This window comes from Cupressus sempervirens, chromosome 1, assembly GCF_028749045.1.
Source record: "Cupressus sempervirens isolate cs-2001-9-10 chromosome 1, ASM2874904v1, whole genome shotgun sequence".
Lineage (NCBI taxonomy): Eukaryota > Viridiplantae > Streptophyta > Pinopsida > Cupressales > Cupressaceae > Cupressus > Cupressus sempervirens.
Window position 1 is genome coordinate 525748162 of NC_143118.1, and position 15892 is coordinate 525764053.

At 35.7% G+C, this 15892-nt stretch overlaps 1 protein-coding gene across 1 annotated transcript in view; it reads left to right on the plus strand.

The window, feature by feature from the left end:
* UPL6 (ubiquitin protein ligase 6) overlaps positions 1-15892 on the plus strand; it is a 326331-nt gene that overhangs the window by 117298 nt on the left and 193141 nt on the right. Inside the window, exon 8 of the mRNA XM_089829692.1 lies at positions 6821-6902. Within this exon, the coding sequence (XP_089685818.1) occupies positions 6821-6902 (82 nt within the window). The remainder of the gene's footprint in view (positions 1-6820; positions 6903-15892) is intronic.

Below are 15892 nucleotides of genomic sequence, written 5' to 3' on the forward strand. Positions count from 1 at the left end.
TTACACACAAATGGTGGACGAAGAAGCCGTAACATTTGATTCCGAAGAAGAGGATGAAGGAAAGCAGCGATTGAAATCCAATGAGAAAGGAGTCCTACAGTTGGAAGATGGATTGATGGACAATGATTTGGATTCGGTGAACGACCTTTTCCACTGGTAGATGGAGGATTACGAGCTCTTTCCGAGCTGTAATATGTTAAGGGTCGACAAAGGTGAGAAAGAAGAGCGAAATGAATGTCAGAAGGAATATAGAGAAGTGGAAGAAGGAAAGGCGGTTACGACAAGAGTTGAAGAGAAGAACATACAGTACGAACCCAGAAAAAGGAAAGATTCCATTGTACGGAATACAGTGAACAAACCGTGTGGAAAGAAAAGGTTACAATGCACCATGAAATTAGTAGAAAGTTGCCGATAGCAAGGAAAACAAATCGTATGGTCTGCACAAGAAACAAAGAAGCGCTTAATAAAAACTTCAGTAGTACAGAGTGAAGGTCCTAAAATCAAGAATACAACTATTGATGCCAAGGAGTGGTAGCTGATGGAATTCATGGTATCGAGTTTCGAGAACAAACTGGGCGATATGAAAAACCTGAGGGAGAGATCGTGTAACTTAAATAAACTTGATGAGCGATGATTGCAGGCACAATGGGCCACGAAGATGACATAGAATAGGCGCAAAGCGTGGCATGATAAACACCTAAAGCTAAACAAGTTTCAATCGGGATAGCTGGTGTTGAAGTATGGCAGATGGAACGAAATCAAACCTGGAAAGTTTAAAGTCAAATGGGTCGGGCCATACTAGATTTGAGAAGTAGGTGATAATGGAGTGATAAAGTTGTGGACATTAGATGGACAAGAAATACCAAAGGCAGTCAATGGTTCGAAGCTAAAGATGTACCATGCCGGAATGACTCCCTCGTCATCATAGGATGACGGAGGTCGAGAACTGATTTTATAAAGTTTGCAACAAAAAAAAAACAAAAAAAGAAAAATTTGAAAAAATAAAAAGTTAAGAGAGAAAGAGTCACCGTACGGTGACTTAAGTTAGGCTGAGGCACTGTACGACACTTGCAAATCACCTTACAACCTTTTTAAAGGCTCATACCCGTACGGTTTTAAAAGCTTAAGTCCCTTGCTGGCCACGTACGGATTCTAAAGATTAAATTCTTTGTCATGTACAAATTTTGAAACTTAATCTCTCTTTTTGCACCGTATGGATTTTGGAGGGTGCATCTTCTATTTGACACTGTACGGTATTTTGTGCTTGAACTCTCTGTTGGAATCGTACAGATTTAGGGGTTGAGCTTTGTAATAACTCCAACAGGTTATAACTCCTTCAAACACCAAAAATCTTTATACTTCAGTTGTTTGACATTTCGTCAAACACTTTGCAAGCAAGCTCTGATACCACTGTAATGGCCCTCCTCAAATCTGCTCTCAAAATTGCTGATGAAAGCTCAAAGAATTTCATCAAACAATTCACATGCAAGGGACGTATGACTGATATAGTATTTCAGCTGGCTTTAAATGACTCTTTTTTCAATTTGCATCAATGAGAATCTTGTGCTAGAAGACTCCAAATGGACTACACAATGGCCTAACATGAGTGTGCTACTAATTTTGACAATATTCAGTGCATATATATGATCTAAGCATGAGAAATGAACACCTACAGCCAACTGGCATTTTTACAAACAGTTGGTATGCAAACTAACTAGTTGATAAATAATGATATTGAATTGCTTAAATGACACCAACAACTATTATCTTCTTAATTTGCAATGAAATTTCTAATACAATGCTCATGAAATATGGTCAAGACTTTTGGCATTTGCATGGATTACAAAATGATAATGCTGGTATAATGCACACTTACAGCTGAAACTTATAACACCTAAAAAAAACAATACTAATAAAGGAACCTGGTTGTAGATGGCTATAATAATTTTCTTCAATGCTGCCCCTTCTGCTTTGCTTTTCTGATTTGCTTTTTCGAACTACTTTTTCGGACTGTTTTTTTCGGCCTGCTTTTTCGGTTCCGCTTTTTCGGATTTCTTTTTCGGCCTGCTTTTTTGGTTTCGCCTTTTCGGACTGCTTTTTCGGCCTGATTTTTCGTACCCGCTTTTTCAGCCTGCTTTTTCGGTTTCGCTTTTTTCGTACCCGTTTTTTCCAGCTTGCTTTTTCGGTTCCGCTTTTTCGGACTGCTACTATGTTGAATCTCAAGATCATATCTTTCAATGGCATGAAGATTTCCAGCTTGAAGGGATTTCGTCCTCCAAACTATTGAGACATAATCTCCAGAAAATTTTTCAATTTCTTTGATATTTCCAAGCATATTAAAAAGAAGCTCTTCCCTTTCTTTCATAGTGTTCTCACAAGAGCTCAATTCTTCGTTTTCTCAATCTAGGATAAAACATCACTCCCTTTTATGTAACTTATGTCTCCAATGTGTTATAAAATAAAGGGGACTCTTTTAATTTAAATATTTACCACAAACTATAGTCTATGCATTTATAAAGTTAAATTTTTCAAATTTAACTTTATAAAATAGCTTTATCAATGTATAACAAATCTTATCAATGATAAACAAGTCTTCTTGCTGATTTTAAACAATTACCATCGACATACCGCTGCCACTGGATGTCCGACCATATCCAAGATGACTTACTATAAATAGTAAATATGTCCAAAGTTGCCTCAAAACCCCTCAGAAAGACCTGCAACTGAAACTATCTAGGCCAAATGGCCTCTAAGTCCCTTTAATGTCCTGGTTAGCCTACGGGACCGTGGGGAAATAGGTTAACGACAACATCATGCTATGAATGCTAAAAAAGGGACATTACAAGCTTTTAGTTTGCCACCGTACTAATTTTGAAGATTAAGCCATACAGATTTTAAAGATTATTTTGAAGGATAAAGGTTGGCGTACGGATTTTAAAACAAAAGTTCTTTGGCGTACAAATTTTGGAATTGGCTTCCCTATTTGCTACAGTATGAATTGGGAGATTAAACTTTTTGATGCCATCGTACGGATTCAAAAATTAAGTTCTTTGGAGCATACGGATTTTGGAAATTGTTTTCTTTGTTTGGGGTCGTACGGCTTTTGAAGATCTACTTCTCTATTTGGTGCAGTACGGCATTTGGAGGTCAAGTTTTCTGTTCACTGCAATGCGAGTTTGAAGGTTGAATCCTCTATTGGGTGCCGTACGGCAATCTAGGACTCTTAGCCGTACGAGAATCTGCATCAAAGATTGTCTTTCATCTGTATGACGACTTATTGAAAAAAAATACATCAACACAGTACGATGATATCACTTAGCAGAGTAAGCAGAGATTTCCGTATGGCGATTACAATTTATCTTTTGGGCGAAGCAGACAAAGGAAGGAGTACGGTAGGGAGCAAGATAGAAACCCGTATAAAAAAAGGGAAGCCGAGTGGGAACATCTTCAATGTAGGAAGGGAGCCATTCCACATGGTAGGAACTAGAGAGGGAGAAGAAGATTGCAGTACACCGGTAGACGTAGAAGAAGGGTGACAGGAGGTTTTCTAAAAGAAATAAAAAAATATAGATAGATTGAAACAGTCCAAAATGAGTAACGCATGATGCCAAAGGGAAAGGAGAGACATAAATAGGTAGAAAACACAAGCAGTTGCTAGAAAGAGTGTGGGATTGGAAGAAAATCACAAAAATGGTGTGTTCCATAGGCTTTTGTGTGGTTTTGAGAGTATTAATTTCGTCTTGGCGACGGGGGCGATGCCTCCTAGACCCCCAGTCGATGTGGTTATCAGTCGTGGGAAGTGTGACCAGTTGATGACACCTGAAGCTGTTGTAGGCATAGTGTGCTGGAGGTGGAAGATCAACGGAGCAAGCGTTTCGAGAGGGGTGATACGCTTTGAGGCACTTGGAGTATGTGTTGGACGTGAAGTTGGCTTGGTGGATGCATAGAGAGCTCGGGAGGAGCTGATCATCCAGTTGAAGGTAGCTCAACGACACTTGGCTCAGGGTACCCAGGAGTTGGAACCAGAGAAAGTGGCACAGGTGGCTATCAAGGTCAGCTAAGGAAACAGTCCTGTGTTAGCAGAGGCTACAGATGCAACGTGGTATGGAGACCAGTTTGGTGCAGGTACAGAACAAATGTGAAAGTGGTGTGACGGAAGTAGATCTATCTTGCTGTAGTTTGTCAGTTAATGTATTCTGTTTTGTTAATCGGTCTCGGATATTTTGTAATTGTCGTCTGGAGACGACTTTTTCTTTTGAAGGAATGATGTTGTTGGTAAAATTGTAATTCAGCCGACAGGCTCCTTCGGGAAGGTTCTTGTAATGTAGCCGATGGACCCCTTTGAGAAGGTTCTTCGGAAAGTATTTATACACCCTTCGAGATCATTGTAATCATCATAAGCCTTGTGTAATATCTTTGGCATATGCAAATAATACAACGAGTTCTACTGTTCTTGTTCATTGTCTGTATGCGTTAATCTATTTATCCATGTGGTAAACAATTGCCATTTATTAAACAAATATTCTCTATATATATATTGACAAAGTTGCTCCCAACAGCAGTCCCACCAAAAAAGGTGTCATCTATTAGATGATAGAAAACAAAATAAGGCAAAGTACAGAGAAAAGAAAAGGTAAGAAGGGTGAGGGAACGTCATTGAAGTAGAAAAGGTTGGTGTGGGTAATTGTTGTTGTAGGCGTTGGAGATGTTGGGTAGCTGCCTTTAGTATCCCCTTTTGGGACATTTTGGGAATTTAAGCTGTTTACCGTACTAGTAAGGAAATCAACGCATATAGACAATGGAACAAAATAGCAGAATTATATTCGCATATGCCAGACATTACATTATGCTTGATAAGATAAGATCAATGATAGTAGATGCTTTACAATGATCCCAGATGAGATATAAATACTATCCGCCGAACCTTCCCGAAGGAGTCCATCGGCCACAAACATTATATCCGCTACAAACTATTTACCCGTCGGCTACAGAATACAAAACACCGATGACAGTCATTCTGTTGGCTACAGAAACACCGCCGGGACCATCTAGTCGGTTGACATAAGCCAAATGGGTAAAATATCTTGAAGTGACTAATTTGGAACTTAAGCGGATTTTTAAAAGTCATTTTTTTATTAAAAGGGAGATCAAATGGTGACGAAAGAGGATGAAGACAAAAGATGGAAGGGGGAATGTGAAGAGTCACCAGGTTGAGCTTAAAGAGGGGATAGGAGCTCATTTGCAGCTATGCTTGTATTAGTAATTTTATTTCAGATATCTCTTGGTGAGATTTTGGGAAAGTTCAGCTTCATTTTGGGAACTTTAGGACCGAATCCTTCGAGTTCTACATGGTGAATCGGATGCAAACCCTGTTCAACATAAGTTGTGATGTATACGCATTGCAGTTCGCAATTGTATTTCAGGTTCTTGTTTATCCATTCTGAATATTGTTACTGTTTTTAAGTTTGGAACATTTATGAAGCTATTGTATAGCTAAATATTATAATACAATAGCTTTTTTGTAAATATATTTTTGGGCATTATTCTGGTGTTTGCTGAGAACTTTGCATGAAATTATGTATTAATACTTCTGAAATTTATTGAGAAAATTCTGGGAAGAATATCCGGGTGGGATATTAGACCACCATTTCTAGCTGTTTGGATGCCTTCACCATGTATGTTGCCATGTTATCTTATTTCTTAGTCTTCTTGAGTTTGTCACCCTTTTAGCCCTTTTTGAGTCATCACCAACTTAGTAGTCTTGGCTTTCAACTGTAAGTCCCTTCGGGCCAACTGCTCACATAGTTCTGCTGCCGTACTCCCCAAAGCAGTTTCTCAAGAATGCTCTTGAGCCAATTGTGTTATGCGCTTCTTAGCCAAGTCAGAAAAGGCTTTCTGTTCGTTCTCTAATTGTTGACTGGCCTTGTCCCTTATTCTGGTTGACTCTTCCAACACAACTGTAATGTGGTTATGTTGTAACAATAGCTATTTGAAATATATATAATCAGGAATATGTTGACAGGAATATTGTTTGTTGCTAGTATAATATGACAGAAAAGTTACATAAATCATAATAGGTAGTTGGTGATAGTGTCATTGTCTTGTGCAAACAAAACTTCACACTGGCAGGAGCTTCAAAAGTTGTAAGAGGAATTAATGTATTGAATAAAGAAATCATCGTAATAATGTATTTATGGTCAATTGAAGCTGTGGCTACCATGTTTATCCAGCTAGGGTCCGTCTTTAGGAATTAATCATTGGAGGCCTATAAATTTTGTTTTTGAAATGCACTGGATCCAATTGATTTTGTTTTTTTGTTTGTGTTTAATCAAACAGAGTTTGAAATGCTCTAGCATACCTTAACTGTTGGGCAACAGGAAATATCGTGTAGCGTGCTTTTGTAAATGTTGATATGCCTCCCTCGTAATTTACCAAATCAAGAATTAGTCAGTAAATTTGCTAATTTTTTTATGGATTCACAGATATTAATAAAATAATTAATCATATCATGTTTAATCCCAGATAACTGTCTACATCATTCTATATCATTTTAAAAGGGCTCTAGAACTAACAAGGATTAAAAACTAGATGATTGCACAACTAACTTCTGAGCTTGTTGGCACCTTTTATTTGTCTGCAACTAAGTAGTCACATCTAACATATCTGTGTACATTAGGACAAATATACTAGTGGCTAAGCATTGTCCCACAACCATATTCTTTTCTACAAAAGTGGTAGGTGTTCTTGTGAATTCATTAAGAACAGGCATCATAGATTGTAAAGATTCTAAAGTGATATGTTGGTGGTATGGTTGAAACAGGCCTTGGACTTTGCAACTGTATTGAATTTTCTTATGGAGGAGCTACCACATAATTTCAAGTCTTCAACCACGGAAAAATCTAGTACTTTTGCTACATTTTTCTTATCTAAATTATCTTGTCATGTTGTTGAGGAATATTGTATTCAGATCTGTATATAATATATGTTATTATTATTTTCATTTTGTTAAACAAATTCTGAAAGTGAAACAGGCTCAAGACTGATGGTAGTCTAGGGTTGTTCACAATGTGAGAAAATAGTACAATGTCAGCTTTTGTTTCTGTTGCTTTTTCTGATGAAAAACAGTACATAAAATATTAAAATGTCATCTGTTTGTTTTTTGAACGTAACTTTGTAATTCTTCTTTGCATGTCCATTGGCTGTGTTGGAATTGATCTTTAGCGAAAATAGATCTTTGAGAATTTTGCTCTACGTGAATGTCAAAGAAGTAGTAATTTTGAGACATATTTTAGTTATTTTGTTTTTTTGAGTAAAGCAGACTGGGTTTTGGCGAAGTTTAGGGATCTAATTAGGTTTCTATCCACAATTTTTTTTTCTTATTGTTTTTAATCCTTTTATCTTCTCAACTTTGCCACATTATTGACATTTTTCGTCTTTTCAACTGTGAAAAATCTCGAAAAAGGATTTTACGCTCCTGCTCCTTTTCTCCTTTAATTTTGGGGTTCCTTAAGGGACAGTTGGCTTCATAAAGTTTCATGTTTTTTTCGGTGTTGCAATTGTATGTCTAGATACTCTTTTAATTTTTTAAAGATTTACAATTGTATTACTTTTAGCATAACTTTGCATAGTTTATTAGGAGCATCATTCCTAGAGAGAGCATTTAATCTTTCAAACTTGCTGTTTGTACACTTTTGATCTGGAAATAAATAATTGAGAGGCAAAGATAAGTTGAAGACGTACATTGTAATTAGTTGTGGTTGACATCCAAATATAAACTTAGATTTCAGTAGGTGTACATTTGATATAGCACAGAGAGAGACAGCTGCTTGCAGAAAGTTCTTGAAGATGGTAAGATCTGCCGCAATGCCTCAGAATGTAGCTCTTTAGCTCCATGTATACACAAATGAGGGTAAAAATGAATTGAAATTGTGCATATACAATAGAGAATTGAACAACATAACAATAAACAATTGGTACCCACTCTCCAGGATGGCCAGACTCACAAATCATTTATAAAAGTGTCAAACTGCCTACATCATTTCTGAGACTAACTTAGCTTCAGTGATAATCAATTACTTTTTGTGTGATGAACGATGGCTAAATTTAAAAAATAATGAATCGCTCATCAAGACAAAGTTGTACGCGTTGTATGTTGATTATACTCATTCAAAACACGCAAAGCAATGTTTATGGGTAACTCTGTTCTTTGATCATCATGTAGAAATTAAGTCACCAAATTGGAATAGGGAAGGGTTATGGGTACATGGATAACAGGGTTATGACCTTTTTTGGATTTGGGTATGCCCACAAGAATAGTATAAATTTAAAATATATATATTTGCAGCGTAGAAAGAGGAATCAAGTTTAGAATAGCTCACTAAAATACAGTACATATTATAAATTTGAAATACAGAAGACTATGCTATTTCAAACTTGGATTATGATAGCTATTCATTGTTTGTGGGCTCAATTATAAAGTAATACAGTTACTAATAAGTGTCATATGGGTCATGAATACCAACATCATCATCATTGACATTATATTAAGGAGGTATGTAAGTGTTAAGTTTTCAAACCAGAATAGCATAAATAACTGATAAAGCAAGAAATAAAAGGACACTGGAGATACCGTGGGAAAGCCCGTCTACTTGAGGGGAAAACCCTGCCACACAAAAGATAGTGCCTTTATTTGGAATCTCAGATTAAATTACAGGATAGCTGCTTATGATTCAATCCTTCAGATTCATTAAACCTGATAAAATGCTTATCATTGAAGCATCAATCAGCCAGATTATCTTCTATCTGGGATTTTCCCAATCTCTGATAGAAAATTCAGACAGCATAAAAATGTATCACATAGAAGAAGGTTACACAATCATTAACTGATCATAGATACTATGCAAGACATAGTATGGGTTGTGGAATTACACAAAGCAATACCAAACCATGATCTAAGCAAAATGATCAAACTCCTCATGAAATAGTGGTCGCTGCACGTCACAAACTCGCCAAAAATAAGGTGATAGCTGTTTTCATGATAACAGGGGTATGACCTTTTTTGGGTCTGGGCATGCCCACAAGAATAGCATAAAAAAATATATTTGCAGCTTAGAAAGAGGAATCAAGTTTAGAATAGCTCACTAAACTACAGCACATATTATAAATTTGAAATACACTATACTATGCTATTTCAAACACGTATTATGATAGCTATTCATTGTTCATTGGCTCAATTGTAAAGTAATACAGTTACTAATCAGTGTCATATGGGTCATGAATACCAACATCATCATCGTTGACATTAGATTATGGAGGTATGTAAGTGTTAAGTTTTCAAACCAGAATAGCATAAATAACTGATAAAGCAAGAAATACAAGGACACTGGAGATATCTTGGGAAAACCCTTCTACTCGAGGGGAAAACCTAGCCACACAAAAGATAGTGCCTGAAAAGTTTTATATTGTGCTGTGTATTTTATTGGTGTAAATCTCAATTTTAATAATCTTGAAATTAAAGATGATACTGATATTAAAATTCTGAGTTTAATTGATGATAATTTATTGAACAAATTTATATCCTGATTATGTATTATGATCTGCAGGTGTGAAAGTATGATTGCCACTGTTATTGATCAACTTCATCCTGCAGATCATAATATATATATATATATATATATATATACACACACACACACGCACACAGCGATAAGATGAGAAGACGTGATGAAAGATCATGTACTAACATCACGTCTGTTATAACTTGTAAGACGGGTCACAACGTTAACAAACGAAAGCAGTATTAGTTAAAGCTTCCGCTCACGCTGACCATGTAATATAATCTGCCTTATAATACGTGAGTGTAATATATATTTCTGTTGGTATTATAAGGTATGCATATGAATTTAGTTTATCGGCAGATTATAATAATATGTGCTGCCGGTAGTATAAAAATAAGTGTGCTATCGGCATTATATATAATTCTGAACTGATTACGTTATATACACTAATCACAACTATATATATATATAATTTCGTAATCAGTTACAATTTATTATAGAATAATCATTATAAGTTATAAATTCAATTTCACATAGGCTAACATTCTTAACACTCCCTCTTTAGCAAGGGAAATTGAATTACACAATAACACATGATCAACATTATGTTTTTAGAGCAAGGGAGAGAAAGGAAAAAAAAACAAAACATAATGGATTTTCATGGTGTCCGGCTATCGCCCCAAAAGATCCACGAAGGTTATCATTGTGTCCGGCAGAATTTGGCCCAAAGAACAAGGATAACCCAAACTTTCAAAACAATGGGTTTTCATGGTATTCGGCTATCACCCAAAAGATCCATGAAGGTTATCATTGTGTCCGGCAGAATCCGCCCCAAAAAAAAGGATAACAACAAATTCAACCATTGTTTGAAAATAGATCAACTAAAATAAAGTCGTCACTTTATCATAGGATCATAACACATGCAAGGTCGTCACCTTTCTCAAGAAAAGTCGTCACTTTTCACAATATAAGCTTGCAAGCAAAAAAATAAGAGAATAATTTGTATTCATGAATAATAGATGCATTTACAATAATATCATACCAAGTTTTTTTCGGAAGTACACAATTTTCAACTTCGCAAGAGGTTTGGTGAAAATATCAGCAGTCTGTTCACTTGTATTGATATAACTCAATTTAATGATATATCTGCTGACCATGTTTCTTATGTAGTGATAGAGAGTCTCGATATGCTTAGATCGATTGTGGAAAACTGGATTTTCTGATAGCTTGATACAACTTTGATTATCACAATGGATCACAGTTGGTTTTAGAGGTTTTCCAAATAGCCCAAATAGAAGTTTTCTTAACCAAACTGCTTCACGTGCTCCCATGGAAGCGGTTACATACTCGGCTTCAGTAGAGCTTAAGGCAACAACTGGTTGTTTTCTACTGAACCGAGATATCATAGCTGACCCAAGACTGAAGCAACAACCTGTAGTGCTCTTGCGGTTAGAGGAACATCCTGCCCAATCTGAATCAGTATATCCTTCCAAATTTATCTCAACTTTTTCATATTTTAAACCAAAACCAATGAATCCTCGTAAATATCTTAAAATATGTTTTGCAGCCATAAGATGGTTCTTCTTAGGTTTACACATGAAATGACTAAGAACATTTGTAGCATAGCATATGTCGGGTCTAGAATTTACAAGGTACATAAGAGATCCAATTATTTGTCTGAAGAGAGTAGGATCAATGTCCTTAGATTTTGATACTGCTTCTTTTAGCTTGTGTAAGTTTGTCTCCATAGGAGTAGATAAGGGCTTACTATCCATCATTCCAAATCTGTTCAGAATATCTTGAGTGTACTTTCCTTGATGTAAGAAAATGTAGTCTTCTTTCTGATTAACTTCTAATCCCAAGAAGTAGTGTAGTAACCCTAGATCTTTCATTTCAAATTCAGCTATCAGATCTTGCTTACATTTTTCAATTAATTTATCATCACTTGTTATCAACAAGTCATCAACATAGAGAACAAGTATTACCATTCCATCACTTGTGGTTTTGAAGTATATGTTAGAATCAGCTTCATTTTTTGAGTATTCGAGTTTGGAAAGGTAGTTATCTATCCTTTCATACTAGGCTCGAGGAGCCTATTTGAGACCATAGAGGGCTTTCTTGAGTTTACATACATATAAATTTTTGTCTTTTATGATGAATCCTTTAGGTTGTTCTATGTAGACTTCTTCATTAATCACCCCATTTAGGAAAGTAGTTTTAAGATCCATTTGATGAATCTTCCATCCTTTTGATGCTGCAATTGCAATAATTGTTCTTACAGAAGTGTAACGAGCTACTGGTACAAAGGTTTCTTCATAGTCAATTCCAGCTTTCTGGGAGAAACCTCGGGCAACAAATCTAGCTCTGTGTTTTTCAATACTTCCATCAGCAGCGTATTTGATTTTATATAACCATTTTGAAGATACAACTGTTTTGTTTGTAGGCCTTGGTACAATATCCAAAACATCGTTCTGGATTATGGAATTGTATTCTTCTACCATGGCATCTTTCCACTCTTGTGACTTTTGGGCTTCTTCAGTTGTAGATGGCTCGATTTTGTTTATCTCAGTTATGAGAGTAGTATAACATGATTGATTTCGAGTTCTCTTGTTTTCTTTTGAGATCTCATCTAGTTCCACATTATTTTCTTCAAGCATCTTCCTTGGCCATAATGGTCTTTTCTTCCCATTTGGTATATCTAGTTCTCTCTCTTCAGGTGTGTGCTCCCTCTGATTTTCAGTTGGTCTAATTTCCTCATCATCTGAGATTGGTTCATGTTCTAAGCCAGTTGAAAGTTTTAAGGCAGAATCCTCTTCAAAAATTACATCTCTACTTATTTCAACTGATCTTTGTCCAGGAATGTAAATTCTATAACCCTTGGAATTTTCACAATATCCTACAAATATGCCTCTCTTCCCAGAAGGTGTAATGTCCTCTTTTTAGCATTCATAGCATGATGTTGTCGTTAGCCTATTTCCCCACGGTCCCGTAGGCTAACCAAGACATCAAAAGGGCTTAGAGGCCATTTGGCCTAGATAGTTTCAGTTGCAGGTCTTTCTGAGGGGTTTTGAGGCAACTTTGGGCATACTTACTATTTATAGTAAGTCATCTTGGGCATGGGTGGACATCCAGTGGCAGCGGTATGTCGATGGACCTAAGTGGTTGGACCATGGCACCTATTGTACGGGATACATTTACAATGGTTGGAAATATCAAAGAAATTGGAGAATTTTTTGGAGGTTATGTCTCAATAGTTTGAAGGACGAAATCCCTTCAAGCTGAAAATCTTGACGCCATTGAAAGATATGGTCTTGAGATTCAACAAGGTAGCAATCCGAAAAAGCAGAAACGAAAAAGCAGTTCGAAAAAGTGGAACTGAAAAAGCAGGCAGAAAAAGCGAAATCGAAAAAGCAAGCGGAAAAAGCAGAACCGAAAAAGTAGGCCGAAAAAGCAGTTCGAAAAAGTAAAGCAGAAGAGGCAGCATTGAAGGAAAATTATTACAGCCATCTACAACCAGGTTCTTCTGTTAGTATTGCTTTTTAGGGTGTTATAAGCTTTCAGCTGTAAGTGTGCATTATACCAGCATTATCATTTTGTAATCCATGTAAATGCCAAAGTCTTGGCCATATGTCATGAGCATTGTATTTTTCATTGCAATTAAGAAGATAATAGTTGCTGGTGTCATTTAAACAATTTAATATCATTATTTATCAGCTAGTTAGTTTGCATACCAACTGTTTGTAAAAATGCCAGTTGGCTGTAGGTGTTCATTTCTCATGCTTAGATCATATATATGTACTGAATATTGTCAAAATTAGTAGCACACTCATGTTAGGTCATTGTGTAGTCCATTGTAGTCTTCTAGCACAAGATTCTCATTGATGCAAATTGAAGAAAAAGTCATTTGAAGCTAGCTGAAATACTATATCAGTCATACGTCCCTTGCATGTGAATTGTTTGATGAAATTCCTTGAGCTTTCATTAGCTTTTTTTGAGGGCAGATTTGAGGAGGGTTATTACAGTGGTATCAGAGCTTGCTTGCAAAGTGTTTGACAAAATGTCAAACAACTGAAGTATAAAGATTTTTGGTGTTTGAAGAAGTTATAACCTATTGGGGTTATTACAGAAGGCTCAAGTTTAGTCCTCTTTTCTTTGGGTATGTGAATGTATACTGGACATCCAAATATTCTAAGATGACTTAGGTCTGGTTTGATTCCTGAGAAGACTTCTTCAGGTGTGGTATTCTTTAGGAATGAATGTGGACATTTGTTTTGAATGTATACTGTAGTCTTAGATGCTTTTGCCCAAAATGATGAATGCATATTCTGATCATGTAACATAGCTTTTGTAGCTTCAATGATGGTTTTGTTTTTCCTTTCTGCGACTCCATTTTGTTGAGAATTATAAGGTATTGTATACTCCCTCTTAATCCCAACAGAATTACAAAAACTTTTGAAGATGTCAGATGTATATTCTCCTCCATTGTTTGATCTTAATGTTTTAATCCTTTTACTTGTTTGGTTTTCTACTAATGCTCTGAAGGTTTTGAATTTTGATAAACCTTCATTTGATTCTTTGACTTTCAAGAAATAGATCCAAGTCTTCCTAGAAAAGTCATCAATGAAGGATATGTAATAAAGGAAACCTCCTAGGGAAGGCGTGGGCATGGGTCCACAAAGGTCTGAATGAACTAGTTCCAAAACTGATTTTGACTTATGTTCACTAGAGGGAAAAGGTTTTTTTATGATTTTCCCTAGAGCACACCCTTTGCAAGTTCCTCTATGAGATGAGTCTAGTTTAGGAGTACCAGAAGTTATCTTATCTAAATTAGAAAGTGAACTAAACCCAATGTGCCCAAGTCATCTATGCCATAATTCATTAACATTCGATATTTCAAGACTAAGAGCTTGAGTTTGAATATTTCTTAATCTATATAATGTTCCAAATTTAGACCCTATGATAATAGCATTTTTCATATTTGAGTTATTATGCCAATATAGTACTTTGTCTTTGTTGAAGGTGACATGAAATCCATCATCTGTTAACTTAGAGATAGAAATAAGGTTCCTTTTTATGCCTGGTACAAATAAGACATCTTTAAGATTAAGTGTAGTTCCATCCTTTAATTTTATAGAACATGTCCCAATACCTTTTACAGGATATGTAGAGTTGTCTCTAATAGTAACTCCTTTAGTGATATGAGTTCCAAATGTATCAAACATATCTTTGAATCCAAATATGTGACGGGATGCACCACTGTCTACAATCCAAGCTTCTTTATTTGAATTTACTTCACTTGAAAGTGCAGAATACTATAGTTGATTTTCATCTTCCTTTGTTTCAGCAAGGGAGGCTAGAATCTTTTCTCTTTTTGGACAATTTCTGAATGTGTGTCCTATTTTCTCACACTTAAAACAGTTAACATGTGAGTGATCTTTCTTAGATTTCTTTTTATTATTATTTTTGAATTTCCTTTTATTGAATTTCCTCTTCCTTTTGTTTAAGACAGTGTGAAGAGCCTGATTTTTTCCCTCTTGATTAGAAGTGATCCCTCTGGAGATTAGCCTAGATTCTTCTGCTATGCATTCATTTTTTAATTGATCAAAAGTAGGAATAGCGGGTCTGCTTACAACTTGTATGAAAGTGTCCCAAGACATTGGAAGCCCTCTTAGAGCTATTAATGAGAGTTCTTGATCTTCAATTTTGTTTCCAATGAAAGATAATTGTTTCTTTGTTTCAGAGATTTTCTCAAAATAAGAGTGAATTGAATCTCCTTTTTCCATTTTTGTATTCAGTAATTGGGTTTTTAAGGTGATTAGCCTGCTTGAGTTATTTATCTCAAATGTATTTTTTATAGTTTTGAATACTCCATATGCACTTTTGATCTCTGATATGGAAGGAAGAATGTGATCTTTAACTGAATCAACAATGATTTTTCTTGCTTTGTTATTTCGTCTTTTCCAGGTGAGTTTTTCGGTTTCATTTTGAGGTATTGGGATATCTTTTTCAATGTATTCTTCAAGTTCCAATTCTTCCAGAATCGTGATGATACGGGTTTTCCAAGAGAAGAAATTTGATGCACCTTCAAGTCTGTCTTCTACCCGGACGTTGTTTGCCATTATTTCTTCCTTTTAAAATTGAGATTTCTCTACCAAGTTGGCTCTGATACCATGAAAAGTTTTATATTCTGCTGTGTATTTTATTGGTGTAAATCTCAATTTTAATAATCTTGAAATTAAAGATGATACTGATATTAAAATTCCGAGTTTAATTGATGATAATTTATTGAACAAATTTATATCCTGATTATGTATTATGATCTGCAGGTGTGAAAG